At 42.0% G+C, this 17549-nt stretch overlaps 1 protein-coding gene across 1 annotated transcript; it reads left to right on the top strand.

Annotated features, from left to right (window-relative positions):
• The first annotated feature begins 15704 nt into the window (after positions 1-15704).
• On the top strand, positions 15705-16251 carry LOC142441420 (large ribosomal subunit protein eL21-like). Its single transcript, XM_075543412.1, has one exon. It carries the CDS (start codon positions 15744-15746, stop codon positions 16224-16226), a length of 483 nt encoding a protein of 160 aa, XP_075399527.1. The 5' UTR covers positions 15705-15743; the 3' UTR covers positions 16227-16251.
• Positions 16252-17549: the final 1298 nt, after the last annotated feature.

The raw sequence follows: 17549 nt of genomic DNA, 5'->3' as shown, positions 1-17549 counted from the left end.
ATGCGGCACTGGGTTGAAGTCTGGTCCCACTTTCCCTGTGGAGATATAAACAATACCCTCCCCTTGGGTGGATTAGTGCCCCATGCCCCCACTTCCCTTTTCTTCCTTATATTCATCCTTTTATTTTCCTGTGGTTCTCCATTCTTGTAGGATCCTTGCTCAGTTGAAGTATCAGAGTTATACTAGCTTCATAGAAGGAGTTCAGGAGTTTGTCTTCTTTTTCTATGTTCTGGAAGAATTTGTGTAGGGTTGGTGTCAGTTCTTCCCTGAATGCTTGGTGGAATTCTCCTGTGGAGACATATGGACCAGGGGATTTTTTTGTTGGTAATCTCTTGATAACCATATCTATTTCTTCTATTGCTATGGGCCTCCTGAGATTCTTGACTTCCATTGGGGATGGTTTAGGGAGGAATTGTTTTTCCAAGATTTTGTCCATGTCTTCCCTTCAAAGTTCTTGAATTCATTGGAGTCCAATCCTTTGTAAAACTGTGTAATCTTTTCAATTTCATTAGGGTCTGTTGTAATGTACCCTGTTTCATTCCTCATCCTTGCTATTGAAAATTGTTCCTTCCTTTCTTTGTTTAGGTTTGCCAGCAGTCTATAGATTCTGTTTATCCTTTCAAAGAACCAACTTTAGCAGCATTTATTTTTTTCTATTGTTTTCTTATTTTCCCTCTCCTGAATCTCAGCCCTGATATTTATTATTTTTTTTCTCTTGGTATTAGTAGGATTATCCTGTTTGTTCTAGTTGCTGTAAATTTTGTGCAGCATATCAATCATAAGTTTCTCTTCCTTTTTCATGAGTTCATGAATCTTCCTCTGATAGCTGTCTTTGCTGTGTCCCATAAGTTTTGGTATGCCATGTTCTCATTCTCATTGTTTCCAGAAATTTCCTAGTTTAAACTCTCATCTGAACCAGTACACATTCCTATTGCAGTAGAGAGTTATTCATCGTCCAATTGTTTGCTATTTTTTCCTTTATCTTCCTTTTGTGTATTTCCAGCCTTATGGCACACTGGTCAGAGAGAGAGGTATGTAAGATATCAATGTGCTTAAATGTATGCAGATTTGACTTATGCCCCAGCATGTCATCTATTATTGAATATGCCATGTGGGCTTGAACAGAAGGTGAATTATTTTTGTATTTCGGTGAAGAGCTCTGTAAATATCTATCAGGCCAAATTGTCTAATTGTAGTGTTTAGATCTATAGCCTCCTTGTTGAATTTCTTTCCCTGTGATCTCTTTCTCAGGGAGTGGTGCATTGAAGTCACCTACTATCATTGTTGAGCCTGTGATTTCTTTTTTCATCTTTTGGTGCATTTGATTGATGTATTCACCAGGTCTCTCACTTGGGGATATATATGTTCAATATGCTTAGTGGTTCTTTGTCTACAATTCCCCTGGAGCATTATATAGTGTCCCTCCTTATCTCTTTTTATGGTTTGCACTTGAAGGTCAATTTTATCTGAGATTAGGATCGCAACCCCTGCTTTTTTGAATTGCTGTTTGCTTAGTATGTTTTTCTCCAGCCTTTGATTCTCAGCCTATTTTTGTCTATAGTCTTAAGATGTGTCTCCTGTAGGCAGCGGACTGATGGGTTGTCCATTCTGCTACCTCAGTCTTTAATGCCTTAGTTCAGTCCATGGATATCCAGTGTTTTTACTTCCATCTGTGGACTCTGTGATGTCATATTATACCTCTTGTGTTGTTTTTTTCCCCTACCTCCCTTTCTTATCACTGTGTTGTGTGTGTGTGGTTCATTCTTGACTTCTTTCCACACTTAAATGAATGCTGTCTTGGGGGCTGTTTTCTCTTTATTGCTCTCTGGGTGGGATTGTTATATGTGGCGTTATCTTATTTGTGCCAGTGAGTGTTGTTCTTCTGCCCATACTAGACCAGCAAGGAACTTTTGTAGGTCAGGGTATCTTTTAACATATTCTTTGAGTTTTTCCTTGTCCAAGTTCTTCCAAGATAATTTTTCCATCTATCTTGATTGATAATTTGGGTGGGTAGAGTATTTGTGGGTTTGCGTTATTTTCCTTCTTCATAATTTCTGCTGATAGGTGAGCATATTCTTATTTGGGAAACTTTATATGTGATTGCTTGTTTCTACCTAGCTGCTCTCATAATTTTCTCCCTTTCCTCACAGTTGGATTGTGCCTTGGCGACTTCTTCTTGGGATGCAGTCTAGTTGGTGTTCTTTCAGCCTCCTAAATTATTACCAGGTTTTCATTCATTAAGCTGGGGAAGGTTTTCCTTCAATAATTCTCACACTTTTTTTTGCAGGTGACTTCTTTGTTGTGACTTCCTCCAGTCATCCAATTATTCCGATTTTGTTCCTCTTTTTAGCATTACACATAGCAATTAGGTTTTCTCCCACTTCTCTGATGATCCTATTAGACTTTTGTTAACGTTTGTTAAATTCTGCTTGTTTGTCCTTTAGGTCACTGCTGTGGTTCTCTGCCTTCTCCAGTCGGTTAGCAAACTGTGAGTCTGCTACTGATTTTTGCTATCTTGTTCCTATCCTGGTGTAGTTCTCTTTGGTGTATGGTCTTTATCCCTCCTTTTTCTGAATTGTTTCCCCTCATGTCCAATATGACTCCAAAAAGCATTCTAAAAATTTCTTTCTGTAGCTGATCAATGTGTGCTGCTTCTATGATTGTCTTTAGGTTCAGGACACCTTCTGACATTGCCTTTTGTTTCTTCTGCTTTTTCATTGAGGATGTTGGGGTTGATGCTGTTTTCATTGTGTTGTTTTAGTGGAGCCCGGTGACATTTTCCAGAATGTTGAAGAGCATTGGGATCTCTCAGGGAGACTCAGAGTGATTCTTTTTTGAACTTCCTACAGCTAATTTCACTATGGGATTAGCCTACCTCTTTATCCTCCTGTGGCTTCACCCTTTCCCTAGGCAACCAGTACTCTGTTATTTGGAGGGCATGTTTGATGGTCCTCCCAGGAGACGTTGGTTGAGTGGTTGTGAACCCACGAGGAGGGTGCTGCACTGGGTGATCTTGCAAGAAGCCATGATGGTGTGGCCCATGGAAGCTTGGGGCACTGAGAGGACATGTGGGGCTGCCTGCTGCAATGGGAATGACACAAAAGCAGGTGGGGTGTGCTTGCTTTGGTGTAGAGGATCAGAAATTATGGACAAAATTCCCCTAGTGATGTAGATCAATGCAGGGAATGGGCAGAGGTACCCACTGCAGTGTGAAGTATTGGTGAGTGTTGGTCGAGCTGCCTTGGACCATGTGAGGCATTACGGCAGGCAGGAGAAAGTTCCCTCAGTCACGTGGTAGACCAGTAGGAGCTCCCACAGCCATGTGTTTACCTCCATGGTGGTCTAATTATGTCAGTAATTTTATACCCAAAGCAGTACATTGTTTTTCATAAAATTTGTTTTTATATTGTAGACCTGTAATAATTAAGAAATTACTCATTTTAATCTCTCCAGTAGACATGTCGGGTATGATAAACTTTAAAATACAGTTAACATTTACACAGAGCCACATTTGGGATTACTGGCAGGGAGGTTAAGCAATACAGAAGGCAGATGGGAAGAATTTCTCCTAGGAGAAGGTGGGCAGGATTTCCCTCTGAAGAAGGTGGCTGGGATATTCCCTTGGAGGAAGGTGGGTTTTCCCAAGTCTCAGGTTACACTCCAGAGGGTGGAGCTCTCCCAGCTGGGTGGAGGGCAGGCATAAATGCCCTAGGCTAAAGGGAGTGGTCTGGCCACTTGGTTGGCCCCACTAGCAGACATGATGACACTTAATTACTCATAGCCCTACAGGGGACAACACAGGAGACACAGTGTAGAAATTTCACCCGATCTAAACCCGCCAGTCTGAGGCAAATCACTAAGGGAAGCAACAGAACAACAAGGGAATGGAGCGGCTAGGTCACCAGTGAATGCTGAACGTGGATTTTGGGTGCAGGGCATGGTGCCCCATCAGACTGGACTGGAAAACACTCCTAAAGGCAAACAAACAATCCTTGAACTGACTACAAGCTTTTATTTCTTGTGTTTTGGTTTTTTGGTCATTGGTTTGTTGTTGTTTTGTGGTATATTGTTCTTGGTATGGGGCTGTCCTGTTTTTGTGCATGTTATCATATCCTCAGATATGTCTAAATAAGATAGGATGGATGAACAATCTGGAGGAGAAAACAACATGACCAACCATTTTGGGGTGACATGGGAGTGTGGGAGGTAGTGGGAAAGGTAGTGGTAGTAACACACTCAGAGACAAGGGAATAATAAGTTATCCAAATCGGTGGTGAGGAAAGTGTGGAGGCCTGATAGGGCATGATCAAGGGTAATGTAACCAAGAGGAATTGCTGAAACCCTGGTGGAGACTGAGTAGGATAGTGGGGCAGGAGGAAAGCCTAAGGAAATAGAGGAAAGAGCTGGTAGGCAAAGGCATTTATAGAGGTCTAGATAAAGACATGTACATATGTAAATATATTTATTTATTAGGATGGGGAAATAGATCTATGTGCATATATTTGTAGGTTTAGGATTAAGGTAGCAGATGGACATTGGGCCTCCACTCAAGTATTCCCTCAAAGCAAGAATACTTTCTTCTATTAAATTGGCATTTTATGATGTTCACCTTACTGACCCAACCGCTGAAGACAAAGCGGATGAACAGCAAACGTGGTGAAGAAAGCTGATGGTGCCAGCTATCAAAAGAGATAGCGTTCGGGGTCTTAAAGGCCTGAAGGTAAACAAGCGGCCATCTAGCCCAGAAGCAACAACTCCCACATGGAAGAAGCACACCAGCCTGTGTGATCATGAGGTGCTGAAGGGATCAGTTATCAGGCATCAAAGAACAAAAAGTCATATCATTGTGTGCTCACCTCCATGATAGGATCGCTGAAGACAAATGGGTGCATAAGCAAATGCGACGAAGAAAGCTGATGGTGCCCGGCTATGAAAAGATGTAGCATCTGGGGTCTTAAAGGCTTGAAGATAAACAAGCGGCCTTCTAGCTCAGAAACAACAAAGCCCACATGGAAGAATCACACAAGCCTGTGCGATCATGAAGTGACAGGTACAGGTATCAGGCATCATCAGAACAAAAAAAATCTTACCATAGTGAATGAGCGGGGGAGGGCGGAGTGGAAACCCAAAGCCCATTTGTAGGCCACTGGACATCCCCTTACAGAAGTGTCTCCAGGAGGAGATGAGCCAGTCAGGGTGTCATTTAGCAACAGAAAAAATATCACTTTTCTCTAGTTCCTAAATGCGTTCTCTCCTTTCCCCACCCCCAAACCCCACTATCATGATCCCAATTCTATCTTGCAAGTCTGACTAGACCAGAGGATGTATACTGGTATTGATAAGAACTGGAAACACAGGGAATCCAGGACAGATGATCCCCTCAGGACCAATGGGTATGAATGGTGATACTCGGAAGTTAGAGGGAGGGTGGGTTGGAAAAAGGGAACCAATTACAAGGATCTGCATGTGACCTCCTCCCTGGGTGATGGACAACAGAAAAGTGGGTGAAGGGAGACATCGGACAGGGAAAGTTATGACAAAAGAGTAATTTATAAATTATCAAGGGCTCATGAGGGAGGGGGGAGTAGGGAAGGATAGGCAAAATGAGGACTTGATACCAGGGGCTTAAGTGGAGAGCAAATATTTTGAGAATGATGAGGGCAATGAATTTGCAAATGTGCTTTACACAATTGATATATGTTTGGACTATGATAAGAGTTGTATGAGCCTCTAATAAAAATAAACAAAGAAATAATTCATTTAAAAAAATAAAAGGGGGTGCTCTGGGGGTCAGCGTGGTGTGCGAAAGAAAAGGGAAGATTAAAAGGAATAAAATAACGTCTGTCCGCCGTGACTGTGGTCAGAGACAGAGACTAGAGAGAAGCAAAAGTAACTGGCCTTGGGGTTTGAGGGCTTTACATCCTGCCCCGAGGAAACCACAAGTTGTGGTTGTGTTGAGATAGAGCCCTTGTGCCTGCTCCAAATGACCCTGGCTCTGGCTGAGACTGTGGTGGGACTAAGGTCAAACCCTAGGTGGCCTGCACTGTGGTCAGCCAAAAGCTTCCAGCACCTCAAAACCTAGTGGATCAGTGCCTATTTATGATGCTCCTCCTGCGACGAGCCGGCAGTGTGGATTTTCCTCTGAGTAACTCCCCTACACAGATTTCTGCGAAGTCCCCTGGTATGTGTTACCCAGCTGCCATCTGCCCGGAAGTCACTCCAATGTTGCTTGTAACCCTCACAGCAATGATACAAGGTAGATCTTTTTAACCACTATCAACAAATGAGGGACTTGGTTATAAATATAATGCCATACATTCAGTTACTTAAATTGAGTTCAAACTCAAATATATCTGATTCCAATGTCCTTGATATGTTCTCTGTAGCACCCAGTAGTCCCATGGGGCGGGGGGCAAGATGGTGGGCTTGTTCTTTTCTGTGTGCTAATCTCTACATTAAAAATAAGAGATGGTAAATTCTTCAAGAAAAATTATCCTACAGTACCTTTCCCCCAGTATTTCCTATTGTCCCCAGATGTTGAAGTCAATATAGGCAAAAAGTAAAAGAAACAACCAATCAAATCTGATTTGTAATGATCCTATGGTAGGCAGAGGAGAATGCCCCATGGGATATGCCAAGCTATAAATATTCACGAGAGCCTCATCTTTCTCTTTAAGAGCAGCTGGTGGTTCTATACTGCTGACTTTGTTGTTAGTAGTCCAGTGCTTATTCAACAGTGCTAGCAATTTTTCTTCTGTTTACTCAAAAACCAAATGCACTGACATCAAGTCAATTCCAAGTCACAATGCCCTGCAGGACAGAGTTTCAGGGACTGTAACTTTTTTATGGGAGTGAAAGCCTCATCACTCCTCCACAGATCAGCGTGTGGTTTCAAAAGCCTAACCTTACACTTAGCAGTTTAAACACATAAGCACAGTAGAATATTTCAAGTCATTATATCCAATTCAATAGTTCAATTGATTACTTGAGCGAGTGTTTATGAAGAAGCTACTACAGTTTGGGGCTGTTCTTGCCCCAGGGTATGCAGACATGAGCAAATCCTGCAAATTCTAACACTCATGTGGCTTGTTTAGTAGTGGGAAGAATGACAAAACCACAGAAGCAAGTTAGAACTATGCTTTTTCTTCACTTCTTCTTAGGAATAACTAAAACTAAATAGAACAAAACAAAATAAAAACAAAACAAAATCATAGCCATCACGTTGATTTTGACTCAGAACAACCCTGTAGGAGAGAAAAGAACTAACTGCCTTTTGGATTTCCAAGACTGTCAATCTTTACTGCCCTAGAAAGCCTCATCTTTCAGCTGTTGAGTGTCTGGTGCGTTTGAATAGCAGCCCACTGTAGCCCACTACACCACCCAATTTTTTAGTTAAAAACACCCCCATTAAGCGATTTCTTTAGAATTGTGCATTCATTTCTATTTCTGTAACAAAGTACCACAAATTTAAAGGGTTTAAAGCAATATTTGGTTACTATTTCACAATTTTCCTGAGCTGGGATTCCAACATAAGGTAGCTGTGTTGTCTACTCAGAAAGGGACATGACTGAAAGTAGGATTTGCCTGGTGCTGTTGTCTCACCTGAAGCCCAGCTTCTCTTCCAGGTGCATTGGGACTGTGAAACTGGGGTTTCCATGTTCGTGCTGGATATCAAGGGGGTGTTCTCCACTGTGTAGAACATCCACTCTTTCATCACGTAAGACCTGTTCTACTTCATGGTGGCTGATTCTTTTAGGCCTGAGAGCTTCCTATCTTCTTCCACTTCTGACTTCTGGAGTCAGAAATTAAATCATCAAACCCACCCAGATAATCTCTCTTCTGATCAGCTCAATGCTAGTTCACTAGTAACCTTATTTATATCTGTGAACTCGACATTAATTAAAACTAGTAATCTTAATTATAGCTTCAGAAATTTCTTTACTTCTATAATGTAACACAATCACATAAGTGATCTCACTGTATTGTCAAATTCCACCAGTAATTTACTGAAGTAGAGTACCCATGGGCCAGAGTCACTGGGAGTCATGACAAATGATTTAAAGGCTGACTTCTAGGACTACTATGTAAATAATAATTGGTATCTAGAATATACACAAGAGAAGGAACACAAAACTAAAATGATTCTGAAATTCTCCCTGAAGTGGAATAGAGAGATTAGGAACTGAGAGATAAGTATTATTATAGACTGAAAATATTGAACATAAATGCTGAGTATAATGTGTTATCTGTTAACCTTTATTGTTACCACCTGCAGATAATAAATTACTATATAAATAAATTTTAGTGCTCTCAATTTCAGGTGTCAGTTATATTTATCAAATGTCTATCATAAGCTATAAGGGAAATTGAGGATTTATTTATTCCATTCCTCAACTTTTCACCAATATTCCACACATTTAATAAATATTGATTATGCACCCACAGGGATAGATCTATTGACTCAATGGCAGTCAGGTTTTTTCATTTGTTTGTTCTCAAAAGCAGTTATAAATGGATTCTCTTCTAGTAATTTGGTCAATAAGTAAGACAGGAGATAATGTACATAGCGATCTAGATGCCTAAGAGGGCATGTCAACACATCATAGTAATATAAAACAGTATTGGAATCACAATAAATGAAATATATAAATATGCAGATTAGCACCAACAGAGTAATTAACCATGTAGAAGGGCTAAAGAGCATTGTAAAAATGACACAAGAACAACTATATTAACAAATGTCCTCAAATCCTTCAGAGCAAATGTTCTTTCAGGGTTTCATGAGCGGTGTTAACCTAGGAACACATTGTCCTTCACAAAGTAAGATTAGCGTGTTTCTCTTTTACAAGTATCAATGCTAAGTTTTCCCACTTTCACTGAGGCTACTCACTCCACAGCCTAATCAATGTTCAGTTAAATCTGGAATGTGAATCTATGGAGAGCTCTTTCTATATCTACAGATGGCGTCTGAAAGGTCCCAGTCCCTGCTAATAATAACACAAATGACTGGCTTGATTTACCTTCTTTATACAGGTTGAAACAGGTTAAGTCACACAGCCAGTAAATCTACAGCAATCTCCCACAGGGTCATAGCAAGCAGTGAACACATTCACTTCTTGGCTTACATTTGGAGGACATTCATGGATGCCTGCCCTCCAAAGGCACAACGTTGTGCAGTTCTATTTGTAGTCTGTACAAGCAGATGAAGGGTCCTGGGCTTTCTTTTGAAACAGAAAGGGTACAGAGATTCTAACAGCCAAAAGTAAAATGCTGATTGTTGGCTACAAACAAGGCTGATCAATGATCTGGGAACTTCAACTTGACATTCTATTTCCTCAGCAAGCACTTCATCTTGTGCCAGCCCTGCCATGTACGCTGTTTGCTTTTGGAGACCAGCTATTTATCATTCTTTAGTTTCCTCACCAAGCACACAGATGTCAACAAGACTGCTTGGTGCCTCAAGACAGCAGGTGGCAATGTTGGCAGTTCAACAGTGAGAAAGATGTCAATCTTACTTTTACTACTTTGTTCCAGAAATACAGAACTGAATGAAAGCCATTTCCCCATGTCTCACATTTTGTTTTTCCAACTGCTAAAACCAAAAAAAAAAAAATCACCTTAGTAACTTAGTGCCTTCTAGCTAATAATAATACTATTGAAAACTACCGGTAGTTGCCATTGAGTAGATTCCTATGCTGGGTTCCCTTATGCGCTCCAAAAGAAAACTGTGCTCCAAAAGATTTTTTCATGGATCTGATATTTCAGAAGCAGATCCCTGGTCTCCTGCCAAGGATTCTCTTTTTGGTTTGTTTAAATCATTTTATTGTGGGCTCATACAATTATCACAATCCATAAATACATCCATCTCTCAAGCACATTTGTACATTTGTTGCCATCGTCATTTTCAAAACAGTTTCTTTCCATTTGAGCCCTTGGTATCAGCTCCTCATTTTCTCCCCTTCCCACCCTCCCCATTGAACCCTTGATAATTTATAAATTATTATTTTTTCATGTCTTATGCTGAATGATATCTCCCTTCATTTACTTTTTTTGTTGTCCATCGCCCTGGGAGGTGGTTATATGTAGATCAATGTGATCAGTTTCCCCTTTATGCCCCCACCTTCCCCTTCCTCTCCTGGTATCGCTGCTCTCATTATTGGTCCTAGAGAGTTCATCTGTCCTGGATTCCCTATGTTTCCAGCTCTTATCTGTACCCATGTATATGCTCTGTTCTAGCCGAATTTGTAAGGTAGAATTGGGGTCAAGATAGTGGGTTGGGGGGAGGAAGCATTACAGGCCCAGAGAAAAGTTGTATGCTTTGTCCATGCTACACTGCACCTTGACTGGATCATCTCTTCCTGTGACCTCTTCTTTAAGGGGATGTCCAATATTCTACAAATGGGCTTTGGGTTTCCACACTGCACTCTCCCTCATTTACAATGATATGATTTTTTGTTCTAAGTCTTTGATGCCTGATACTTTCTCCTATTGACACATTATTATCACACAGGCTGGTGTGCTTCTTCCATGAGGGCTTTTTGATACTCAGCTAGATGGCTGCTTGTTTATTTTCTGGACTTTAAGACCCCAGATAGACGGGCCCCATCAGCTCTCTTCACCACATTTGCTTATGCACCCACTTTGTCTTCAGTGGTCATGTCAGAAATTGAGCATCGTGGAATGCCAGGTTAATAGAACATAATGTTCCTGCACTGAGGGAGTACTTGAGTAGAGGCCCAATGTCCATCTACTACCTCATCACTAAACCTATAAATATATGCACATAGGTCTATTTCCCCATCGTCACATATAAATATATGTACATATGTACATGCCTGTATTTAGACCTCTATAAATGCTCTTTGCCTCCTTGTTCTTTCCTTTAGATCCTTTGACTTTCCTCTGGTCCCACTATCATGCTCAATCTTCACTTGGTTTTCAGTCATTTCTCTTGGTTACATTGCCCTTGATCAAGCCCTACCAGGCCTCCTACACACTCCTCTCCATCAATTTTGGATCACTTGTTGTTCCCTTGACCCTGGGTTTGTTAAAACCCACTTCCTTTGCCCCACCTCCCCTTCTCCCATGTTCCCCTGGAACCATCAGTCCCATTATTTTCATCTCTGGATTGTTTATCCTGCCTATCTTATCTAGATAGACATGCAGAGACAATAATATGCACAAAAGCAAGACAGAGCAAAACAAAGAAACAAAAAGAAAAACAACCAAAATAAAATGACAAATAAATGATATCCTATAAATAGTTCAAGGTCTGTTTGTTGACCTTTAGAAGTGTTTACCAGTGGAATCTGAGGGAGTGCCACGCCCTGGCTCCACAGTCTCCTTTTGGTATCCCTGGGGGACTTTATTACTCTGCTCCCTTGCTGTTCTGTTGCATGTCCTTCCCTCCAGTGTGATGGCGTCAAATCAGCCACAATTCCAACACTGTGTCTCCAGTAGTGCTATGGGTCAGTGAGGGATGTCATGTCTCATGGTGAGGCCGGTCCTATGGTCCTCTCTGTGCATTGGCTGTTCTGAGCAGAATTATCATCTTCGGGGTCTGATTTGCCAGGATGTGCTCCATTTTCTCTCCTTCCCCTTTGTTTTGTCCTGCTTGCTCTGATCAGACATGTTCCTCTTCCTAAGCTAGAGCTTCAGTTCTATTCTCTGAAGTGAATTCTTCTGGGGAGAGGGGAGGTGTCTAAGTAGTTGGGATTGGGGCTGGCCCCTCTTACCTCTCTCTTGATTTCCTGCTTCATGCCAGTATGTTGCATTCACGTCTTGGAGCACTGAACAGAGGTCTGGTCCCTCTTTCCCTGTAGAGATATAAACAATACCAACCCCTTGTGTGGGTTAATGCCCTGTTCCCCAGTCACCCATGTCTTTTTGCCCCCCCCCCCTTTTTAGTTGGCTACCCTGGATTTAGTTTGACCCCTGCCATATTACCTGACCTCACTTCAGGAATGTATGTATACAGCATCTTTTTCCCTATGCCCCTTTTTCATTTTTAAGCTTACCTTAGGGGACTCATATTGTACTTGTCCTTTGGTGCTTGTCTGCCAAGGATTCTTGAGGTAGATTCAAACCATAAACTTTTCAGTTTGTAGCTGAACTCTTACCACTTTCTGTCACCCACAGACTTCACCTTATAGAATAGCCCCTCTAGTTTCAAGAAAAAAAATCATTATGCACACAAAGATTGCCTAATAAACCAACGATGGCATTTCTCTTTGTAAAATTAAATATGAGATCTCTCTTTTGTAGTAAGATTTTGAGTGGTTCACTGGTTGATGTACACATGTCATCTGTAGGGTTTCTCAAGCACAATATTAGAGAAAATGTTGACATCCCAACTAAAACAGTGTCAGTTCTCTCCTTAGATCCTCCCATTCCCAGATCCCTTTGTATGTCCATCCCCTAGCTACTCTACTCTGTGCTCCCAAAAACTTACTCCAAACCCTGCTTCTGGGTCTTCCCCTTTATGACTGGAGCCACTCTGTCCACAAGTACAGGGCGTTGGAATTGTCTAGGAGATATCAGCCCTTAGATTGGCTCAATGGGAGGTGGGGTCCGCTTTGTGACAGACTTTCTGTTTAAAAGCTCTTGGGTATGGCTTATTCTTTTTTTCTTTGCTCTATTTCCTCATCAGTTTTTCTTTGAAGAACTTTCTTAATAAATCACATGTATGAGTCATCTTTCCAGAGTATGCTGCTAAGCAATATGACTGTCACAATGAGGATTATGCCTTTGGGTTTTTAAATGGACAAGTATATACCAGTTTATCAAAAAGGCTAGTCTTTTTAATATTAATTCTTTAAAAAATACATAATGATTTATATAAAAAATGGCTTTTTAAAATTCATTTTAATGGGGCTCCTACAGCTCTTAAAACACTCCATAAATCAATTGTATCAGCATATCTGTACATATGTTGCCATCATCATTTCCAAAACATTATCTACTTGAGCCCTTGGTATAAGCTCCTCTTTTTCCCCCTCCCTCCCAACCTCTCCCAACCTCATGTATCCTTGATCAATTATATATTGCTATTGTTTTTTAGTATGTTACACTGTCTGTTTTCTTCCTTCACCCACATTTCTGTTATTCATCCCCATTGGGGGGGCTATATATACAGTTTTGTGATGGGCTCTCCCTTTCTCACCCTTCCCCCTCCCGGACCATCCCCTACCCTCATGACACCAACCCCTCTCTTTTGCATGGATATAGTTATTTGGATCTTTTCATACCAGATTCCTGTTCCCATTGACCCCTCATGATCACACAGGCTGTCATGCTTCTACCATGTGGCCTTTTGGCTTCCCTGCTAGATGGCCGCTTGTTTGACTTCAAGCCTTTAAGACCCCAGATGCTATATTTTTTAATATCTGGGCAACCTCTGAACTCTTCACTACATTTGCTTATGCACCCATTTTGTCTTTAGTGATCACGTTGGGAAGGTGAGTATCAGAGTGCCAGGTTTTTAGAGCAAAGTGTTCTTCTGTTAAGGGAGACCTTGAGTAGTGGCCCAAAGTCTGTCTGCTTTCTTAATACTTACCATATAACTATATGTACATTGGCCTCTATCCTTTTCATTATAAATTAATATATTTACATATGTACATTATAGCTATAACCCTATAAATAGTTTTGGCCTCCTGTTTCTTTCCTCTATTTCCTTCCACCTTCCTCCTATCACACTATCATATTCACTCTCTTTCGGCTCTCAGTATGTCTTCTCTGATACAGTGCTCTTGGTCAAGCCCCAAGCACCATTAAGCACCCTCCTCATCATCAATTTCAGATCTCTAAAAAATTACTTTTAAAAAAATTACTTTTTTTTTCTTTAAAAAAATCATTTTATTAGGAGCTCATTCAACTCTCATCACAATGCATACATGCATCAATTGTGTCCAGCACATTTGTACATATGTTGTCATCATCATTCTCCAAACACCTGCTTTCTACTTGAGTCCTTGGCATCCGCTCCTCATTTTTCCCCCTTCCTCCTGGCTCCCCCTCCCCCCTGAACCCTTAATTATTTTGTCATATCTCACACAATCCAACATCTCCTTCACCCACTTCTCCACTGTCTATCCCTCGGGGAGGTGGCTATATTTAGACCTTGTAATCTGTTGCCCCTTTCTACCTCACCTTCCCTCCACCCTCCCGATATCACCACTCTCTCCACTGGTCCTGAGGGGTTCAACTGTCCTGGATTCCCAGTTCCTATCTGTGCCAGTGAACATCCTCCGGTTCAGTTGAATATGTAAGGTAGAACTGTGATCATGATAGTGGGGGTGGGGGAGGAAACATTCAAGAACTAGAGGGAAATTGCATATTTCATCGTTGCTACACTGCACCCCGATTGGCTCATCTCCTTGGTCTTTGGATTTGAGACACCGCTCCTCTATCCGTCTCCAGGCAGGTCTGCCCACATGCAGGTACACCCACATGCAAGTACCTGGTGTGATGACATCATCGCCTGAACCCCATCCATTCAACAAGGAGGAGGTTATATGTAGATCCTTATAATCAGTTTCCCCTTTCGACACCACCCTCCCTCCACTCTCATGGTATCGCCACTCTCAGCACTGGTTCTGAAGGAATCATCCGTCCTGGATTCCCTGTGTTTCCAGTTCTGATCTGTACCAGTGTACATCCTCTGATCTAGCCAGATTTGTAAGCTAGAATTGAGATCATGATAGTTGGGGATGGGTGGGTGAGTGGGTGAGGAGGAAGCCTTCAGGAACTAGAGGAAGGCTGTATGTTTCATTGTTACTACATTGCACCCTGACTGGCTTGTCTCCTCCCTGCGACCCTTCCGTAAGGGGATGTCCAGTTGTCTATAGATGGGGTTTGGGGCCCCACTCCCCCTCATACACAATGGTATGATGCCTGATACCTCATCCCTTTAACACCTCATGATCACACAGGCTGTGTGCTTCTCCCATGTGGGCTTTGTTGCTTCTGAGATAGATGGCTACTTGTTTAGCTTCAAGTCTCTATGACCCCAGATGCTATATCATTTGATAGTTGGGCTCCATCAGCTTTTTTCACCACATTTGCTTATGCACCCAGTTTGTTTTCAGCGATTGTGTCAGGAAGGTGAGCATCATAGAATTCCAGGTTATTAGAACAAAGTGTTTTTGCATTGAGGGAGTTCTTGAGTGGAGGCCCAATGTCCATCTGCTACCTTAATCCTTAACCTATAAATATATGCACATAGATCTATTTCCACATCCTAATATATAAATATATTTACATATGTACATGCTTTTTTTAGGCCTCAATGAAAACCCTTTGCCTCCTAGCTCTTTCCGCTATTTCGTTTTACTTTCCTTTGGTCCCACTATCACGCTCAGCCTTCATTTGTGTTTCAGTAATTGCTTTCAGTTACATTGCCCTTAATCAAGCCCTACCAGTCTTTCTGCACCCTCCTGACCACCAATTTGGATCACTTGTTGTTCCCTTGTCCATGTGTTTATTAACACAACTTCCTTTTCCCTCACCTCCCCCTTGCCCATGTCACCCTGGAACTGTTGGTCTCATTGTTTTCTCCTCCACATTGTTCATCCAGCCTATCTTATTTAGACAGACCTGTGGAGAAAATAACATGCACAAAAACAAGACAGAGAAAAGCCAAGCAACAATATATGACAAAACAACAATAACAACAACAACAACAAAAAGCCAATGAATCTTTCTTTTCGGCCGGAACCGCCATCTTGCAGTGACCTGCCAAAATGACGAACACCAAAGGAAAGAGGAGGGGCACCTGCTACATGTTCTCCAGGCCCTTCAGGAAGCATGGCATCGTTCCCCTGGCCATGTACATGCGAATCTACAAGAAAGGTGACATTGTGGACATCAAGGGCATGGGCACTGTTCAGAAGGGGATGCCACACAAATGCTACCATGGCAAAACTGGACGCGTCTACAACGTGACCCAGCACACTGTCGGCATTACTGTGAACAAGCAAGTCAAGGGCAAGATCCTCGCCAAGAGAATCAACGTGCGCATTGAGCACATTAAGCACTCGAAGAGCCGGGACAGCTTCCTGAAGTGCGTGAAGGAGAACGACCAGAAGAAGAAGGAGGCCAAGGAGAAGGGCACCTGGGTGCAGCTGAAGCGCCAGCCTGCCCCTCCACGAGAGGCCCACTTTGTGCGGACCAATGGGAAGGAGCCTGAGCTGCTGGAGCCCATCCCCTATGAGTTCATGGCCTAGTCTGAGATAAAGCTGTCCTGGAAAAGGAGAAAGAAAAAAAAAAGCCAATGAAAAACAAATAACAACAAAAACACAACACAACAACAAAGAAAAGCTTGTAGTTAGTTCAGGGATTGTTTGTTGGCTTTAGGAGTGTTTTCTGGTTAGTCTGATGGGGTGCCAAGCCCTGGTCCCAAAGTCTATTTTCAGTATTCCCTGGGGACTTTGTTGCTCTGATCCCTGTGCTGTTCTTTTCCACACCCTTAGTGTCTTGCCTCAGTATGGTCAGATCAGATTGAGTGCAACTCCCACACTGTGTCTCTAGTGTTGTCCCCTGTAGAGCCATGAGTCAGTAGGGGATGTCATGTCTCATCATGGGGCCGGCCATATGGTATTCTCTGTGCATTAGCTGCTCTGTGCAGGAATATAATCCTCCAGGGTTGGTGGACTAGGATATGCTCCACTCTCTCTTCCTCCCTATTCATTTGCTCCCATGTGCTCTGATCAGACATGTCCCTGAGCTGCAGTTTCAGTGCTGTCTTCTGAAATAAATTCTTCGGGGAGGGGCATGTAGTTGGGATTGGGACCATTCCCTGAGAATTTTTTTTTACAGTATGGTTTTACCTCAATAGTTGCAGCAAGAATTGAGAAACTGTAAGGTGTCAGTTGTTGTGAAGTTTTACCAGCCGATTCTATGCATCTGAACAAACTAAAATGCCATTTTGATAGCAAGCATCTGAGCTTTGCTGACAAGGATACCAACTATTTTAGAAGCAAAGCTGAGGGACTCAAGAAAATCAGACTTGACACTGGTGGCAAGTACCACAAACAAAGCATAGCAGTCATTGAAGCTTCATATTTGGTGGCACTCAGAATCCCCAGAGCTATGAAACTTCATACCATGAGGATTTACTATTGCCAGTGGTGAAAGACATTGCTCAACTTATGATCAGAGACAAATTTGTTATGAAATGGAGTGCAATTTTCTTATCAAATAACACTGTCTGCAGAAAATAGATAACATGTCTGCTGATATTCTTGATCAGGTAATCCAGGAAATTAAATCTGGTCCGCATCCAATATTTAGCATCCAGCTTGATAAATCTACAGACTTTACAAACTGTTCACAGTTACTGGTTTACATGAGATATATTAATGACGGCGACTTTAAAGATGAGTTTCCTTTTTGCAAACTTCTTGAAATGACTATTGCACATCATGTGTTTGACACAGTTGGTTCATTTCTGAAAGAGCACAAGGTCTCTTGGGGAAAGGTTTGTGGTGTTTGCACACACGGTGCTCCAGTTATGCTAGGATGTCATTCTGGATTTCAGCGTTTAGTAC

This window comes from Tenrec ecaudatus, chromosome 2 (genome assembly GCF_050624435.1).
Source record: "Tenrec ecaudatus isolate mTenEca1 chromosome 2, mTenEca1.hap1, whole genome shotgun sequence".
Classification (NCBI taxonomy): Eukaryota; Metazoa; Chordata; class Mammalia; order Afrosoricida; family Tenrecidae; genus Tenrec; species Tenrec ecaudatus.
Note: the sequence above shows the minus strand (reverse complement) of the source record. Positions and strands in the feature narration are given on the sequence as shown.

What these genes read in the sequence shown, in the direction of transcription:
- LOC142441420 (XM_075543412.1), top strand. Translation starts at nt 15,744, where the DNA reads ATGACGAACACCAAAGGAAAGAGGAGGGGCACCTGCTACATGTTCTCC.